Source organism: Triticum urartu, chromosome 6A, assembly GCF_056163025.1.
Source record: "Triticum urartu cultivar PI428250 chromosome 6A, HENAU_Tu73, whole genome shotgun sequence".
Taxonomy (NCBI): domain Eukaryota; kingdom Viridiplantae; phylum Streptophyta; class Magnoliopsida; order Poales; family Poaceae; genus Triticum; species Triticum urartu.
In genome coordinates this window covers 481,444,456-481,460,535 of record NC_141878.1, presented here as the reverse complement: position 1 = coordinate 481,460,535, position 16,080 = coordinate 481,444,456, and the positions used below count along the sequence as shown (strand labels likewise).

Sequence of the window (16,080 nt, the reverse complement as noted above, 5' to 3'; positions counted from 1 at the left end):
CCATCAAAGTTCTTGTGTACATACTTCATGATCCTCTCCGTATGAAATCAAAAGAACACGTGCCACGAGAGATATGTAATGAATGAATGTGTTGAACGGTGAATGCATGATTAATTCCTGGTCTCCTCTTCTAGTGAACGCTTGCATATTTAGGAGAAACTTGGAATACTGATCGCACGGCCGTTCCCGTTTTGTGGTCGTTGAGAGATCCCAAAGCTGAGCTATATTAAATTTACAAGAGGAATGCAGCTATGCAATTCTGGAGTGATGTGAACTAAGCAAGGTTTATTGACAGTTTCTTGTCCCCCTTCCATCATCATTCCGCTTCTGTTCTGTGCAGTCATCAGCATCTCAATTGTGAGGAAATTTTCCTCTGAGTTTGTAGCTTGCTTGAAGCAATCAGAGCCAATAAGTGAATTAATTTGCAGACAGATATGGATTTTTTTTTAAACGAAGACAGATATGAATTTTACTTGGTCTTTTTTGATATAATTTATGCAACTAGCCTCGATTCCGTGAACGGGTAGGTACAACTAATTCCTGTATATTTTTATCTTACTCAAACCCAACCACGCCCATATTATCTGACCTGTGTTGATTTTGACCCGAGATACCATCATTGGAAAAGTTGGTCGACAAGTTGGTGAACGGGACTGCTAGCCATAAACATGCATGGAAGAGTATAAGGGACAATACAAAATCGAGTGCATCTCAGATTGTTGTCTACTTTATTATGGATAAATCGACCATATCCTGGTATTTTAGAATCAAAGGAGGATCTATTGACCTTATCTTGGTATCCAAAGTATGCCACGATGTTCACCAATAACTTCAGCTGACATAAATCATGCACCACAAACGTTCAATCAGTCACCTACTTATGCTTGAATTTCTTTCCGTGGAGTACTACACATACATATTTATAATCTGAGCTTTGAAGGAATATGACACCCGGATATCCATACTTGCATCGGACCACTGTACAAAGCCTAAAAAGTTCAGTAAATAAACAATTTGCACATGGCTAATGCTACGGTTAAGTACCGAAAGAAGCTCCCTCTTTATGCTAGCTATCATCTTCCCAGATCGGAGGTGATTGCCTCGGTGTAGACGAGTAAGAGCTCCTGATGAGAGGTACCGTTGCTGCCTCGCACGCTGCTGCTGCGCCGTGCTGGGGGGTTTGGGGTTCGCCTCTTTACAGAATTTTGTGAAATGCATGCTGTCGTTATTATTCAGGTTTTGCAGCTTGCACGGCGTGATCTTCTTCAGATAAGAAACCAGGAAAAGTACACAAAGCGCATTTACAGTCAAAGTCAAACTACTTCAAAATTTTCTCCTGATAGTTTGACGGTCTCGATCTAAACCTGTCGCTTTCGCAAAAGAAAAAAAAAACTCATTTTGCATAAAAAGAAACATGTGCTTCTAAAGGAAGCAGTATGTTGAGCAGATGCCACTTTTTATTTTCTAGTAAGCAATCTGATGTGCACTGTGGTTGTTCTTCAGACTTCAGATATTGACGCCGAGCAGTCAAATTTTGGACAACTGTCAATCCTGGACTGACAATTTCGCCTATCCCATATCATTACCAGTATGCTCGCTCTTAGTGCAGTTCAGCAAGTTCGGACTTCAGTGCATACTGGAAATACAGGGTAGACAAATAGGAACAAACCCAATGTCACTGTCGCACAGACCAAGGATGAAACTGCAAAACAGAAGATGCAAACTTAAATTGGCTCCAGTACAAGACAAACTTAAATTGGTTCCAGTACGAGACAGACAACATAAACAAAGCCAAGGCCACTCACAATTTCAGAGTTCAGACTAAGGACTATAATGGAAATCAGCCCAAGGTCACTCAGACAATTCAGAGTTGAGACTTAGGACAAAAGCACCAACCAAAACTTGAAATTGATATTTCGCAGGGGCCGCACAAACGCGTACCCCTTCTATCACAAATTATGACGTCCACTTTCTCTCAAAGAGGAGATGGTAGGCCAGCACGCCAACAAAGTGCAATGTGGGCCACTAGCCTAGGCCATGGCTTTTCTTGATCAGCCATAGACCCTGTCCAGGTAAGTATGTTTCAAGGTTGCCCTATGCCCTGCCTTTATAGGTTGCGCTGCCTCTGCTCCCTCCTTGAACAGGCGATGTGGTACTAAACGGAAACATGCCTCGCCTGGTGTTTGCTGCGACTTCCCGGGACAAGGAGGAATTCGGACAGGGCACCGTGTATGGGCCTATTGGTACCAACCGGGGCGAATTGCCATTGGAAAAGAGTTAACCGGGTCGATGTATCATCCTGTGGCATGATAGGTGGTGCCAAGAGGAGAGCAGCGGCTCTTGTCAAAAAGAAAAAAGGAGAGCAGCGGCTGAGATTTGAGATGGGATGGGAGATGTGTAGATCCTACATCTTCTTGGTGTCCATTGGAAAAGAGTTAACCAATCCGACGTGGCCACTGCGTCCGGACCGCCTTATATCCACCGGATACGAGGAGTGTCGGACACCCCGGACAAATGGGATCTATGGTTAAATAAAGAAGAAAAATAAGAAAACGAGGGTTTGAATTTGATTATTCACCTTCTTTGGATTTGTCCAAGATCTTTGGGAATGGGCTGGGTGCGGGGTCTGGTTGGGCGGCCGTTTTTGGTCCGTGCAGTGTCTGGATTGTCCGCCTCGACATATAGGAAGGAAATGGGGGGTCCGGTCAAAGATGCTTTTAGTTAATGAAAAAGAAACCTGCTGCTTTTTGTCAGAAAGATTTCTTATTCCCGCCTTTTATCATTCCGCGCGAGTTCAATGTTTCTGTTATGACCGGTTTAGCTTACGGCCGTAGAAGGCCCACCGGGCAATCTTAGCCCACAAGTTATCTTAGGTTAATTCGTATGCAAGTTATCTAGATTATAAATATATGTTGTAAGACTCTTTTTGAGATTAAGCAATAAGAATATTATTATCCCTATTGCCCAGCTCCCAGAGGAGCCGGAACCCTAGCCGCCTCTAGCCCTAGCCACCGCCGCCATCTTCCTTCTACGCGACGGCGCCCAGCCGCCGGCGCGCCCGCTCATCACCTCGCCCCGCTCCATCCTTCCCCTACAACCTATGGAGCAGGTCCGGTAGGATCCCTGGTTCTACCAATTTGGTATCCAGAGACTCAGTTGCGATCATGTCATCATCGTCATCCACGCCAACGCTGCCCGGCGGCACCACCGCCCTGATGACCACTGCCCCGATGACCACTGTCGGGTCCCCAACGTCGCCGGCCCCGATCACCTCCGCGTCGCCGGCCACCGTCACTTCCGCGCCGCTGACAACCTCCGTCTTCACGCCGGAGGAGATGACCAGCATCCTGCAGGACCTCGTGACGGCCGTCCAGGGCATCTCCATGTACCTGGCCAGCCCGTACACCACCCCGCCGGCTGCGCCCCCTGCCTATAGCCACCCGGCGACGCACTGGCCGATCCAGGCCACGTCTGGCCCGAGCGGACTGCCCCTGTTGCCGTTCCAGGCAGGCTACACCAGCGGGCCTCCGCCGCTGCTGCACCTCCAGCAGTCCCCAGCCGCAGGCCAGCTCTGGCCACCGTGGCCGCCGACATCTACACCGGTTTCCGCCGCGTTTGGCCGCTACCCACAGCAGACGCAACAGCCGCTGCAGCTCCAGGCGCCACCTCTGCCCAGCGCCAGCTGCCGTCCGCCGCTCCGACCGGCCTGCCAATACACCAGGTCCGGTTTTCGCCCTCTCCGTCGCCATTACCGGCGTGGGCGGCTGGGTCTTCGCCATCACCGGTCTACACCATGGTTCCAGAACAGCCGACACCGTTCCCACAGTTCGGCGGGCCATCCGGCTCCGCGGGTCCCTACCCGGAGTACTCCGACCAGGCGCCACCCGCCTCGCTGCTCCGCCCCTCAGAGCCCTCTCGACACGGCGCTCCGACGCAGACACCACCACGGTTCGCCAAGATCGACTTCGCCACCTATGATGGCATGGAGGACCCCCTCAACTGGCTCAACCAGTGCGACCAGTTTTTTCTCTGACAGCGCACCCTCGCATCGGAGCGTACCTGGCTCGCCTCTTACCACCTCTGCGGCGCGGCCCAGACATGGTATTACGCTCTCGAGCAGGATGAGGGCGCCATGCCCCCTTGGGAGCGCTTCCGCGAGCTCTGCCTCCTTCGCTTTGGGCCTCCGGTTAGCGGGAGCCGCCTGGCGGAGCTCGGCCGCCTTCCCTTCACCTCCACGGTCCAGGACTTCGCCGACCGTTTCCAGGCCCTGGCATGCCATGCGTCGGGCGTGACGGCGCAGCAGCGGGCCGGCCTCTTTGTCGGTGGACTTCCGGATCACATCCGCGTGGACGTGGAGCTTCGGGGACCCCAGGATCTCCAGTCGGCCATGTACTACGCCCGCGCGTTCGAGCGCTGCGCGGTGGCCATCCAGCAGGAATCACCGTCCCAGACCGCTGGGTCGCTACCCGGGCCGGATTCCGTGCAGGGTCGGTCTGCGCAGGCTTCCGCGGCACCCCTCGCCGCGACCGCGGCGCGCCCGTTCCGCCGGCTCACCTCAGCCGAGCTGCTCGAGCGTCGCCGCCAAGGGTTGTGCTTCAACTACGATGAGCCCTACACGCCCGGCCATGCCTGCCCGCGACTCTTCTACCTGGAGGTTACAGCCCACATTCCGAAGGACGCCGTCGCCGCCGACCTGGCCGCCCCAGCTGTCGAGAAGGTGTTTGACGCTGGTTGATCACCTCGAGGAGTTCAGCAAGCGCTTCCCCACCTTACAGCTCGAGGACGAGTTGTTTGTGCAGGCAGGGAGAAGTGTTATGACCGGTTTAGCTTACGGCCGTAGAAGGCCCACCGGGCAATTTTATCCCACAAGTTATCTTAGGTTAATTCGTATGCAAGTTATCTAGGTTATAAATATATGTTGTAAGACTCTTTTTGAGATTAAGCAATAAGAATATTATTATCCCTATTGCCCGGCTCCCAGAGGAGCCGGAACCCTAGCCGCCGCCACCATCTTCCTCCTACGCGCCGGCGCCCAGCCGCCGGCGCGCCCGCTCATCGCCTCGCCCCCGCTCCATCCTTTCCCTACAACCTACGGAGCAGGTCCGGTAGGATCCCTGGTTCTACCAGTTTCTTCTATATAACGGAAAAATAGATGGTAATATATTCATCTGAATCTACTGAATTTGATGCTGTACCTGCTCATCAGAGTTGGAGACGCGTGGTAACCTAATAGCACTTCGCACTAAACTGTACGGTTCTACTATACTGATGGGATACCAGTAGGAAGATAAACCACCTTTCTTGTCCATTCCATCAACAAACTGTTTACTCTTCTTACCTCTTCTTGGTCATACTGACCCCATCTCTGTATATCCCATTCTATTAAACTAAAGAAACACTGTCATTTCAGGTTAGCATGAATGGTTAGGATTATGTACTAAGCGTAACACGTTATCCCTGAAGATGTCCACCTGAATTTGTAATGCATCCAATTGTTTCAGTGCCCTTATAAAAGGCATATATGTCTCCCAATTTGCATCGGGTGATTGTCATCATGACGGTCAATAAAGTAGGTAAGAACAACAAAGTCAATAGTTCATGTAACTATGTACGTATGTTCAACTGGTTTCCTGCATCGATGAACCGACAAACTAGGAACAGTTGCAAAGTTTGGACATGTCATATTTACCATTACAGTTCTCATGTTCATACTTCATAATCTTCTCTGTATGAAAACAAAGAACACGTGTCACGAGAGATATGTACTGAATGACCGTGTTGAACGGTGAAAATCAATTAATATAGTTACGCAATTAAACGCGCGAACGTGTTCAACCAATTCATTAATTCCTACTCTCTTTTAATGAATAGGTTGAATGCTTGCATGTTTAGGAGAAACTTGGAATTCCGATCACAGGGTCGTTCCCGTTTCGTGGTTGTTGAGAGATCACAAAGCTGGGCTATATTAAATTTATAAGAGGAATACAGCTGCGCAATCAGATGTGAACTAAACCAGGTTTATTAACAGTTTCTTGTCTCTCCTTTCCCTCACAGTTCAGCTCTGTTCTGTGCAGTCATCAGTATTATCTTAGATTTAAGTAAATTTTTTTTTTAGTTTGTAGTCTGCTTGAAGCAATCCGAGCCAACAAGGGAATTAATTTGCTGACAGATATGAACTTTGCCTAGTCTTTTCTGATATAATTTATGCAACTAGTCGATTCCGTGAATGGGTAGGTACAACTAATTCCTGTATGCTTATATCTTACCAAAACCCAACCACGTCCATATTATCTGACCTATGTTTGATTTTGACCCAAACACCATCATTGGAAAAGTTGGTGAACAGGAGTACTAGCCATAAACATGCATGGAAGAATATTAGGGACCATAAAAAAATGAATGCGTCTCAGATTGTTGTCTGATTTATTTTGGATAAATTGACCTTATCCTGGTATGTGTAGATTCAAAGGAGGATAAATTGACCTTATATTGGCATCCATGAGTATGACATAGTGTTCACCAATAACTTTAGACGACAGAAACTATGGAGGGCACGCGTTCAATCAGTCACCTACTTATGCTTGAATTTCTTTGCCTGGAGTACTGCTCATACATATTTGTCAATTGAGTTTTGCTCATTCATTTGCAGTCAAGCTAGTTCTACTTTTCTCCGCATTGTTTAACGAATCATCTCAATCTAAACCTGTCTCTTTCACAGAGGGAAGAAAAAGCATTCCGCATGAAAAGGAACACGTGCTACTAAAATAAGCAGTATGTTGAACAGAAGAAATCTTTGCTGTCAACATACGGTGCCTGGTTTTTCTTTCTAGTAAGCGATGTGTTGTGAACTGTAGTTGCTTTCAGACTCCAGATATTGACGCCGTGCAGTTCAGCAAGTTCAGACTTCAGTGTTTACTCAAAATACAGAGCAACTAAGTTCAGACTTTGTGCAGAATTCGAACTGAAACTGCCAGGGGCCGCCCTCCGTCCCAAAATTCTTGTCATTTTAGTGTTAGATACGAGAAAAAGCATAATGTCAAACACAGTTTCAAAGAGAGTGCAGAATAACAACAAAACTACAAATCAAAAGGACAAAAACTTAACATTGAAATTTGGCAGGGGCCGCGCGAACACGTACCCCCTCTATCATAAATTATGACATCCGCTCTCCCTCAAAGGGGAGATGGTAAACCAGCGCACCCACAAAGTGCAATGTGGGCCACTAGCCTAGGCCATGGCTCTTCTTGATCAGCCATAGACCCCGTCCAGGTAAGTATGTTTCAAGGTTGCCCTATGCCCTGCTTATATTGGTTGCGCTGCCTCTGCTACGTCCCTCGACAGGGGATGTGGTACTAAACGAAACGAAAGTATGCCTCGCCTGGTGCTCGCTGCGGGTTTCCTGGATGAGGAGTTCGAATAGAAAGGACAGCGTCTATGGGCCTGTCGGTACCAACCGGGCTGTTTTTTATGGGTTGGACTGGAGGCCCATGCACCAGATGTATGGAGTCTGAAGCTGGCCCGTCAGACCGACATCAACGTGGAAGAAACCGTACGAGTAATCACACCTTCAAATGCTCAAAAAAAGAAAGAGTAATCACACGTTCAAAGGCATCCTTTCACAAAGATTTGACAAAAGCCCTCAGAAGCTGAAGTTTGCACAGATTCTTCGATTCTTGGTCCTACTGTTGGTAGCAAAAGAACAATACTTGTTGGTCGGTACAAACATTGAAGGTGCTAGCATGATGTTTTTACATCTTACGTTTAAGGCCCTACAAATATATGCATGTAATCACCTTAGACGTAAAAAAAGGCATAAAAAACAGTATTGTTTAAAAAAAGGAGGAATACACCCTAGCAAATTGTTGTCGATTGTTGTTATAATCAGTGCCAAACAAGAATGTAGTTTGGCTTCCAGCCCATAGTTGAACGCGGTATGGCTTCTCGAATCCACAAGTTGGCTCGAAAATGATGTGACACGGATCCATCTCAGAAATTTCTGTTAGTATGATTCCTTCAGGTTCTGTAGTAGCTCAACACGTACGCAGTCAAATTCAGTGTACCATCATATCTTATTGTAGTACTACTATTACATAGAGAAGCCGTAAGCACGAAATTGAATAAAGAGATCACTTAAGAAAACAGATTTGTGACCAGATCATAGTATTCAGCATAAGAAAATGCACGTTCCTGTTTGTGACGCGGTAGTTCTACTGACACAGCACATACTGAATTTGAGTTATTTGCAAATCAGTTTCAAACAGCTTGCATGAAGTTTTAAATTAGCACCTGATCAGTTAGATGGGCTAAAAGTTTTCAGGAGTAAGTCTGGTTTCTGTAATTCAAAGAAACTTTGGTGATGCTTGATCTACAGAATTTAAAGAAATGGCCAGATGATGTAGGAGAACTGACAAGATCATGTTAAGAAAAGAAAAGAAAACTCAACTGGTACAAAGAAAAGATTAAAAAAGACACATCCTTAATATGATGAGTGGAAATTTTTATTTAACAAAAATGCTCAAATGGTAGCAGCTTCTATAAATAAGCTTGCCACAGCAAACATAGTTCTTTAGAAATGCAAAAGAATAATGAGCTGCGTATTATTGACATGGAAAGAAGCAGAATTGCATTCTCAAAGGACAGTAGCTTTGGCACCGAGCAGAGTCATCTGATCATACAGTTAATTAGCGGTCTACTAACCTGCATTCGACACAGAATGTTAGTGAAATCACCAGAATTTGCCAGCAAAATGAGATCCAAAAAAATTGATGGCATCATATATCCGCCACTTGTGTAGTGATACAGATTGTTTATATTGTAAATCGTGTATGTTGATCACCTATCCTGAGAGGGAGGGCAGAGGATCATTAGGATGCAGCGAAACAGGAAACCAACACTTCTGTTTTCGCAAATCTACAGAAGGCTCACCAGTCCTTGGCTAAGATCATGTCCAGATGGAGCCAGTGATTCATGCCGTTTGTTAATAACTAACTAAAAGTTGACACTAACGACCAAACCACAAATCAAAATGACCAAAACTTACAATTGATATTTGGCAGGGGCCACGCAAACGCATACCCCCTCTATAACAAATTATGATGTCCACTCTCCCTCAAAGGAGAGATGATAGGCCAGCACACCCACAAAGTGCAATTTGGGCCACTAGCCTGGTTCATGACTCTTCATGATCAGCCATAGACCCCGTCCAAGTAAGTATGTTTCAAGGTTGCCCTATGCGCTGGTTTTATAGGATGCGCTGCCTCCGCTCCCTCCTTGGAGGGGCGATGTGGTATTAAACCAAAACCAAAGAAAGCATGCCTCGCCTGGTGTTTGTTGCAGGTTTCCAGGACAAGGAATTCGAACAGGATACCTTGTATGGGCCTATCGGTACCAACCGGGCCAGATTGGAATTGGCAAAGAGTCACCCGGGTCGATGTGGGCTGCTTTTTTTTGGAAAAGGAGGTTATCCTCCGGCCTCTGCATCAGATCGATACATGCGGCCATATTATTATGGGTTTTTATCATTTATGTCACTGGTTGTGTTTCACTACTCAGTTTTGCCATTAGAAATTACAACTGCTCAAAAATGCCATCGTTCCATGAGATGTTTTCTCAAAAATGCCATTAAATATCTCAAAAATGCCATTGTTCCATTAGATGTTTGCTTGGAAATGTCATTAGACATAGTTATTCTCGGGTCAAACTCGTTGACCATGTTATATGACAAAAATACCCCTATACCCACATGTCAGCTCTCTCTATCTCACAATGATAAATGTGGACCTACTTGTTAGGAGTAAGCAAGCGAATAATTTTAAAGAAAATAAGAGCGTTGTTGGGATCAAGTGAGACCCACACTTTATTGTAGTCATGTTGGTCTATAGATATTTTGGTCATTATGACATGGAAAACGAGTTTTGAGCTGACAATCATGGTGTCAAGTGGCATTTTTGAGCATGTGCCTAATGAAACGATGGCATTTTCGAGCAGTTGAAATTCCTAGTGGCAAAATTGAATAGTGAAATATAACCAGTGGCATAAATGATAAAAATCCTATTATTAAACAAGTAAAAGGTGATCTTCTTCGCTTATCACCAATAACTTTCCAGGTTTTGCCGGTGAGGTTCATGATTGTTTCTTCCTTAATTAGCAGGCTGCAATTCGGTGGACACGAGTTTCTGAACCATGAGAGAGGTCTGAACTCGGAACCCAGAAGCGTCAGGACTCTATGACCCTACATTTGGTGGCCCGGCCGCACGGCATGAACATCCATGGAAACAGAGCACGACGGCAAGTAAAAAACTGAAGTCTATCTAGCTGGTTATACAAAGCAGTCATAGTTGATACATTTGTCAATTTGTGGCAACTCCCCCATTTTACAATTCGGCGTTGTGCATCTAGACCGCTAGCTCTCCACCCCCAAACCGAACCAAGAGGAGCCGCCCCCGCGTGGGCGACCGGGAGGCCCCTGATCCCATCTCCGCCGAACCTCCCCCACTCCTCCTCCTTCTCCCTCGCCGCCGCCCAAGGGCGCGGCCAGGCGAAGCCTAGCCGTTGCCGGCGGCGGCGGGGACTCGGCCCCCCTCGCTTGGGTGGGGCTAGAGGGGCCGGCGCCGCTGGGCCGGAGCGTGGCGGCGGGCCGGTCGCCACGGCGGGTGGTGGCGGTGCCTTGGCGACGTCGATTCCTCGCGACAAGAGGCCTTGCGATCTGGTGCGTCGCGGCCGTCAAGGACGGCGGCAGCGTGTCCGGATCGGTTCGCGGCGGCGCGGCCAGATTGCTGGTCGGCCGTCGGCACGATGGTGGGTGCGACTCGTCGGCAGCTGGGCAGATCCGCGGGATTCTACCCTTGTCTGGCCCTTAACAGCGCGGGCAACTACGGGGGAAACCCTAGATCTCCTTGGGATCGAGCGATGGCGGTGCTTTTGCGTCGTAGTCCCTCTTTAGGGCATTGTTTTGGAGTTTGCTCCGGTTGAAGGGACCAGCGACATCGACGGCGCACGTCTGGTGGAGCAACTGCCGATGAAAATCGCGCCGACTACGGTCATGGCGGACGATGGCGGCGTCTTAGATGTCGTTCCCTTGTCGAGACATCGTCGTTGCAGTCAGCGTTATCAGGCTCGGGATGCTCCGGGGGAAACCCTAGATCTGGGTCTTCCGGATCGGACGATGATTATTTCCCTCCTGGGGGCATCGTTTTGGAGTAAGTGCTGGCTGGGCGGATGGTGGAGCGGTACTTCATCTCACACATCGATGGCGGCGGATATCGGCGGCATGGCGCTGTGGAGGCTCGGCGTTCGATGCACGGAGATGGACTCGCGCAGGAGGAGGTTGCTGTCTGGCGTCATGGTGACGTCGATGGCAGAGTGGCCAGACAAGGTAGAAGCCTCAATATGTTCTGAAGACGGACCTGTGGAAGATGGCGGCGACGACACACGAGTGCGTCTGACCGGATTGTGCCCCAGACCCGGTATGTGGCTCGGCTGGGGCTTCCGAATATGTTTCGGCTTTCGGCTTTTGATGTTAGGCTTAGGTGAGTGGTTTGGGTAGTGGCCCAGTTAGCACCCCTTCATCTTTTTGGATAGGAATAACGGCATATGTTGCCAAGATGGTGGATTCATGCACATTGTTGTAATACTTTGTAAGGTTCTCGAGAATATCTTTTTTCTCAACTGGTACCAAGAAAAAGATTAAGAATAACGTTCGACAAAATGATTGTCAAAAGGAACACAAAAAACACATCCTCCAAACAGAAAATTACTTACAGTTACTTCAAATTTAAATTATATGATGAGAGGAATGTTTGTTTCACGAATAAACAAAATGCTCAAATGGTAGCAGCTTCTATAAATAAGCTTGACACGCCAAACAACCGCAGAAAAAGAAAAAAAAAGTATGCAAAAGAATGATGAGCAAGTACATTCTGAAAGGACAGTAGCTTTGCCAACGAACAGAGTCATCTGATCATACAGTTAATTGGCGGTCTGTTGCATTCGACACAGAACGTTAGTGCAACCGGTAGAATTTGCAAGCGAAATGAGCTCTAAAAACTAGATATCACCATATATCCGCCACTTCCATAGCGATGCAAATTGTTTATATTAGCAATCATGTATTTACAAAGATGTATTAGATAATCAAATTTCAAAACCATCGCTCTCCCCCAATTTTACTGGCCCGACCCCCCGACCCCCGCGTCGCCAACCCTAGGCGGCATGAGGGGAGATCGCGTCGCCAGCTCTCAGCCACCTCTCTCCGATCTCTCCCTCCCGCCGCTGCCCGAGTTCATGCCGGCGAAGCCCGGGCTGTGGGCTGTGACGGCGGCGGCGGGGTCTCCTCCCTCGCGCGCGATGGCATCTTCTTCTGGCGGCGGCGACATGGTCTACGGTGATTCGGCGGCGCGGTGCCACGGGATCCCGGCGACGGACGTGGCGGTGGCGACAACGGTAGCACGACCTTTCCGCGGCAGAGGCGCCCCTGTGGCGGCGGCCTAAGTCTCGGAACTCGTCGGGCCCAGATCAGCTTTGGCGGGCCAGCAGATCTGGTACACTGTGGCAGGTTGGCGTGGTGGGCCTGACAAAGCCGGCTGCTTTGGCACCGTGGTGGTGTCGCGGCCGGTCAGGCGGATGGATCCTTGTGGTCCCCGACAGAGAAGGCGGTGATCCGTGCACAAGAAGTTGGATGGAGTTCTTCGAACAGATCTGGGTGAAAACCCGCTCTCAGCTAGATGCCAAGGCCGGCGATGGCGGCGCTCTATGGTGTCGTTCCCTTGTTGAAGGCATCGCCGTGGAGAAGTTCTAGACCACTATCTTCTACCTCCTGGTGAAACCCTAGATCGGTAGATCGCAAGACGGCAACGTTTTCGTGTCGTTTACCCCTTCGGGCGTCATTCTTGGAGGTGTACACGGGCTAGAGGGACCAGTGAACAACATCTTTGGTGGTGCGGCGCTTCATCCTACACAATGATGGTGATGGATCTCGACGGTGTGGTGCTCTGTAGATTCGGTGTCCGATGTGCGACGATGGACTCACGCAGGAGGATGACATTGTATGGCGTCGTGATGGCATCGATGGCATAGAGGCCTGGCACGGAGTTTCTGCCCTGAAGATGGATCGATGGAAGACGGTGATGACAGGCCTTGCAGTGTGCGCATGTGGTGCCCACTATGAGTGTGCTGGACCGGTGTGTGACCCGATCCGGGTATGTGCCTAGGCTGGGGCATCCGCCTTTAGATGTTAGGCTTTGGTGCTATGTCTGTTTGGTATTAGGCTAGGACATTTGGCGCCCCTTCATCAAGGTGATAGGAGTAGCAACAGGTGTTACCCAGATGGTGGCTTCAGGCGTACTGATGTATTACTTTGTAAGGTCTTTGTGAATAATTAATAAAATGGCTGCATGCATCTCCCAGATGCAGAGGCCAGGGATACATCCTCCTTTTCAAAAATAAAAATAAAAAATTACAACCTGTAGCCAGTATCCTGAGGGGGAGGACAGAGTATCATTAGGATGCAAATCAAAACTTCTGTATTTACAACCTACAGAAAGCTAACAAAATTCTATATTCCATGGGCCAAAACTAGTTCAACAGAAACACTACTACTTTATTTACACACTTCAATAGAAACACAACTTCCTTGCCTACTCCTAAACTTGGACATTGTGTCCTCTCCAATCTCATCTCTAGCAACTAGTGCATCACCATTTAATAGACCTCTGGCTATCAATATATCAATATATTCTTCTTCCCAAAACCAAAAGTTGCAACTATTCTACATAACAATAAACACAAATTTTAGTTGAATTGAAGAACTGCCGCACAAAAATGCACTCTTCTCTGTTGACTTCTCTAGTTTGGACACTTGTTTCTTCTCTGCCTCCTCAAACTTGGAGAGTGCGTCCTCTCCAATATCATCTCTAGCAACTAGTGCACCACCATTTAATAGACCTCTGGCAATTAATACGTCAATATATTCTTCTTCCCAAAACCGAAAGTTGCAACTATTCTACATAATGAACACCCCATCCATTTCCTGCATCTATCGTCCATCCACACTGAGCTTGAACCAGCCCAACTCCGGAGCGGAGCAACCCACTCCGTAAAGGCAACTCAAGAGGAAAGCGTCCTGACAAGCAGCCCCCCCCCGCGTTGCCCCCGCTCGGGCGACTCGGGCGGGATCGCAACCCTAGCCGCTGGGGGCTCCCCGTCCTTCTATCCCTCCCTCCCTCCGCTGTCGAAGGATGCCGCCGACCTATAGCCCCGGGGCTGACGGCGGTGGCGGGGGCCTTCCCTCTCTCCCGCGCCATGGGGGCGGTGCGAAGCCCCGCGGCGTGTGGTGGCACGGCCGATCTGGCCTTGGTGGCGTGGCGGGCCTGCCTTGACCGGCGGCGGCGCGGCTGCCGCCTTGGCCTAGGGCAGCGATGGTGGCGGGTGCGGCCTTGGCTGCATTTAGCGACGGCGGCTGGGTCTGCGACAACGGACCATCTAACCTCGAATCAGCGGTGGCGGCATGGAGGGCCTGGTGGTTGGGTCTGAAGGAAATATGCCCTAGAGGCAATAATAAAGTTATTATTTATTTCCTTATATCATGATAAATGTTTATTATTCATGCTAGAATTGTATTAACCGGAAACTTAGTACATGTGTGAATACATAGACAAACAGAGTGTCACTAGTATGCCTCTACTTGACTAGCTCGTTAATCAAAGATGGTTAAGTTTCCTAACCATAGACATGAGTTGTCATTTGATAAACGGGATCACATCATTGGAGAATGATGTGATTGACATGACCCATCCGTTAGCTTAGCACTATGATCGTTTAGTTTATTGTTATTGCTTTCTCCATAACTTATACATGTTCCTATGACTACGAGATTATGCAACTCCCAGATACAGGAGGAACACTTAGTGTGCTATCAAACGTCACAACGTAACTGGGTGATTATAAAGATGCCCTACAGGTGTCTCTAATAGTGTTTTTTGAGTTGGCATAGATCGAGATTAGGATTTGTCACTCCGATTGTCGGAGAGGTATCTCTGGGCCCTCTCGGTAATGCACATCACTATAAGCCATGCAAGCAATGTGACTAATGAGTTAGTTGCGGGATGTTGCATTACGGAATGAGTAAAGAGAGTTGCCAGTAACGAGATTGAACTAGGTATGATGAATACATAGTGTGAATACATAGACAAACAGAGTGTCACTAGTTTGCCTCTACATGACTAGCTCGTTGAATCAATAATGGTTATATTTCCTAACCATAGACATGAGTTATCATTTGATTAATGGGATCATATCATTAGAGAATGATGTGATTGACTTGACCCATCCGTTAGCTTAGCACGATGATCGTTTAGTTTGTTGCTATTGCTTTCTCCATAACTTATACATGTTCCTATGACTATGAGATCATGCAACTCCCGAATACCGGAGGAACACTTAGTGTGCTACCAAACATCACAACGTAACTGGGTGATTATAAAGGTGCTCTACAGGTGTCTCCGATGGTGTTTGTTGAGTTGGCATAGATCGAGATTAGGATTTGTCACTCCGATTGTCGGAGAGGTATCTCTAGGCCCTCTCGGTAATGCACATCAATATAACCTTGCAAGCAATGTAGCTAATGAGTTAGTTACGGTATGTAGCATTACATAACGAGTAAAGAGACTTGCCAGTAACGAGAATGAACTAGGTATTGAGATACCGACGATCGAATCTCGGGCAAGTAACATACCGATGACAAAGGGAACAACGTATATCGTTATGCGGTTTGACCGATAAAGATCTTCGTAGAATATGTAGGAGCCAATATGAGAATCCAGGTTCCGCTATTGGTTATTGACCGAAGACGTGTCTCAGTCATGTCTACATAGTTCTCGAACACGTAGGGTCCGCACGCTTAACGTTCGGTGACGATCGGTATTATGAGTTTATGTGTTTTGATGTACCTAAGATAGTTCGGAGTCCCGGATGTGATCACGGACATGACGAGGAGTCTCGAAATGGTCGAGACATAAAGATTGATATATTGGACGACTATATTCGGACACCAGATGAGTTCGGGGGTCACCGGATATTTATCGG

At 48.0% G+C, this 16,080-nt stretch overlaps 1 protein-coding gene and 3 non-coding genes across 4 annotated transcripts; 1 reads left to right on the top strand and 3 right to left on the bottom strand.

Annotated features, from left to right (window-relative positions):
• Nucleotides 1–1,918: 1,918 nt before the first annotated feature.
• Nucleotides 1,919–2,080, bottom strand: LOC125517773 (U1 spliceosomal RNA). Its single transcript, XR_007287790.2, has one exon. It is a non-coding gene; the product is annotated as a U1 spliceosomal RNA (small nuclear RNA).
• Nucleotides 2,081–4,015: 1,935 nt separating this feature from the next.
• Nucleotides 4,016–4,735, top strand: LOC147965793 (uncharacterized). Its single transcript, XM_087526930.1, has one exon. It carries the CDS (start codon nucleotides 4,133–4,135, stop codon nucleotides 4,733–4,735), a length of 603 nt encoding a protein of 200 aa, XP_087383056.1. The 5' UTR covers nucleotides 4,016–4,132.
• Nucleotides 4,736–7,116: 2,381 nt separating this feature from the next.
• On the bottom strand, nucleotides 7,117–7,277 carry LOC125517761 (U1 spliceosomal RNA). Its single transcript, XR_007287789.2, has one exon. It is a non-coding gene; the product is annotated as a U1 spliceosomal RNA (small nuclear RNA).
• A 1,776-nt stretch (nucleotides 7,278–9,053) lies between these two features.
• On the bottom strand, nucleotides 9,054–9,214 carry LOC125517806 (U1 spliceosomal RNA). Its single transcript, XR_007287811.2, has one exon. It is a non-coding gene; the product is annotated as a U1 spliceosomal RNA (small nuclear RNA).
• Nucleotides 9,215–16,080: the final 6,866 nt, after the last annotated feature.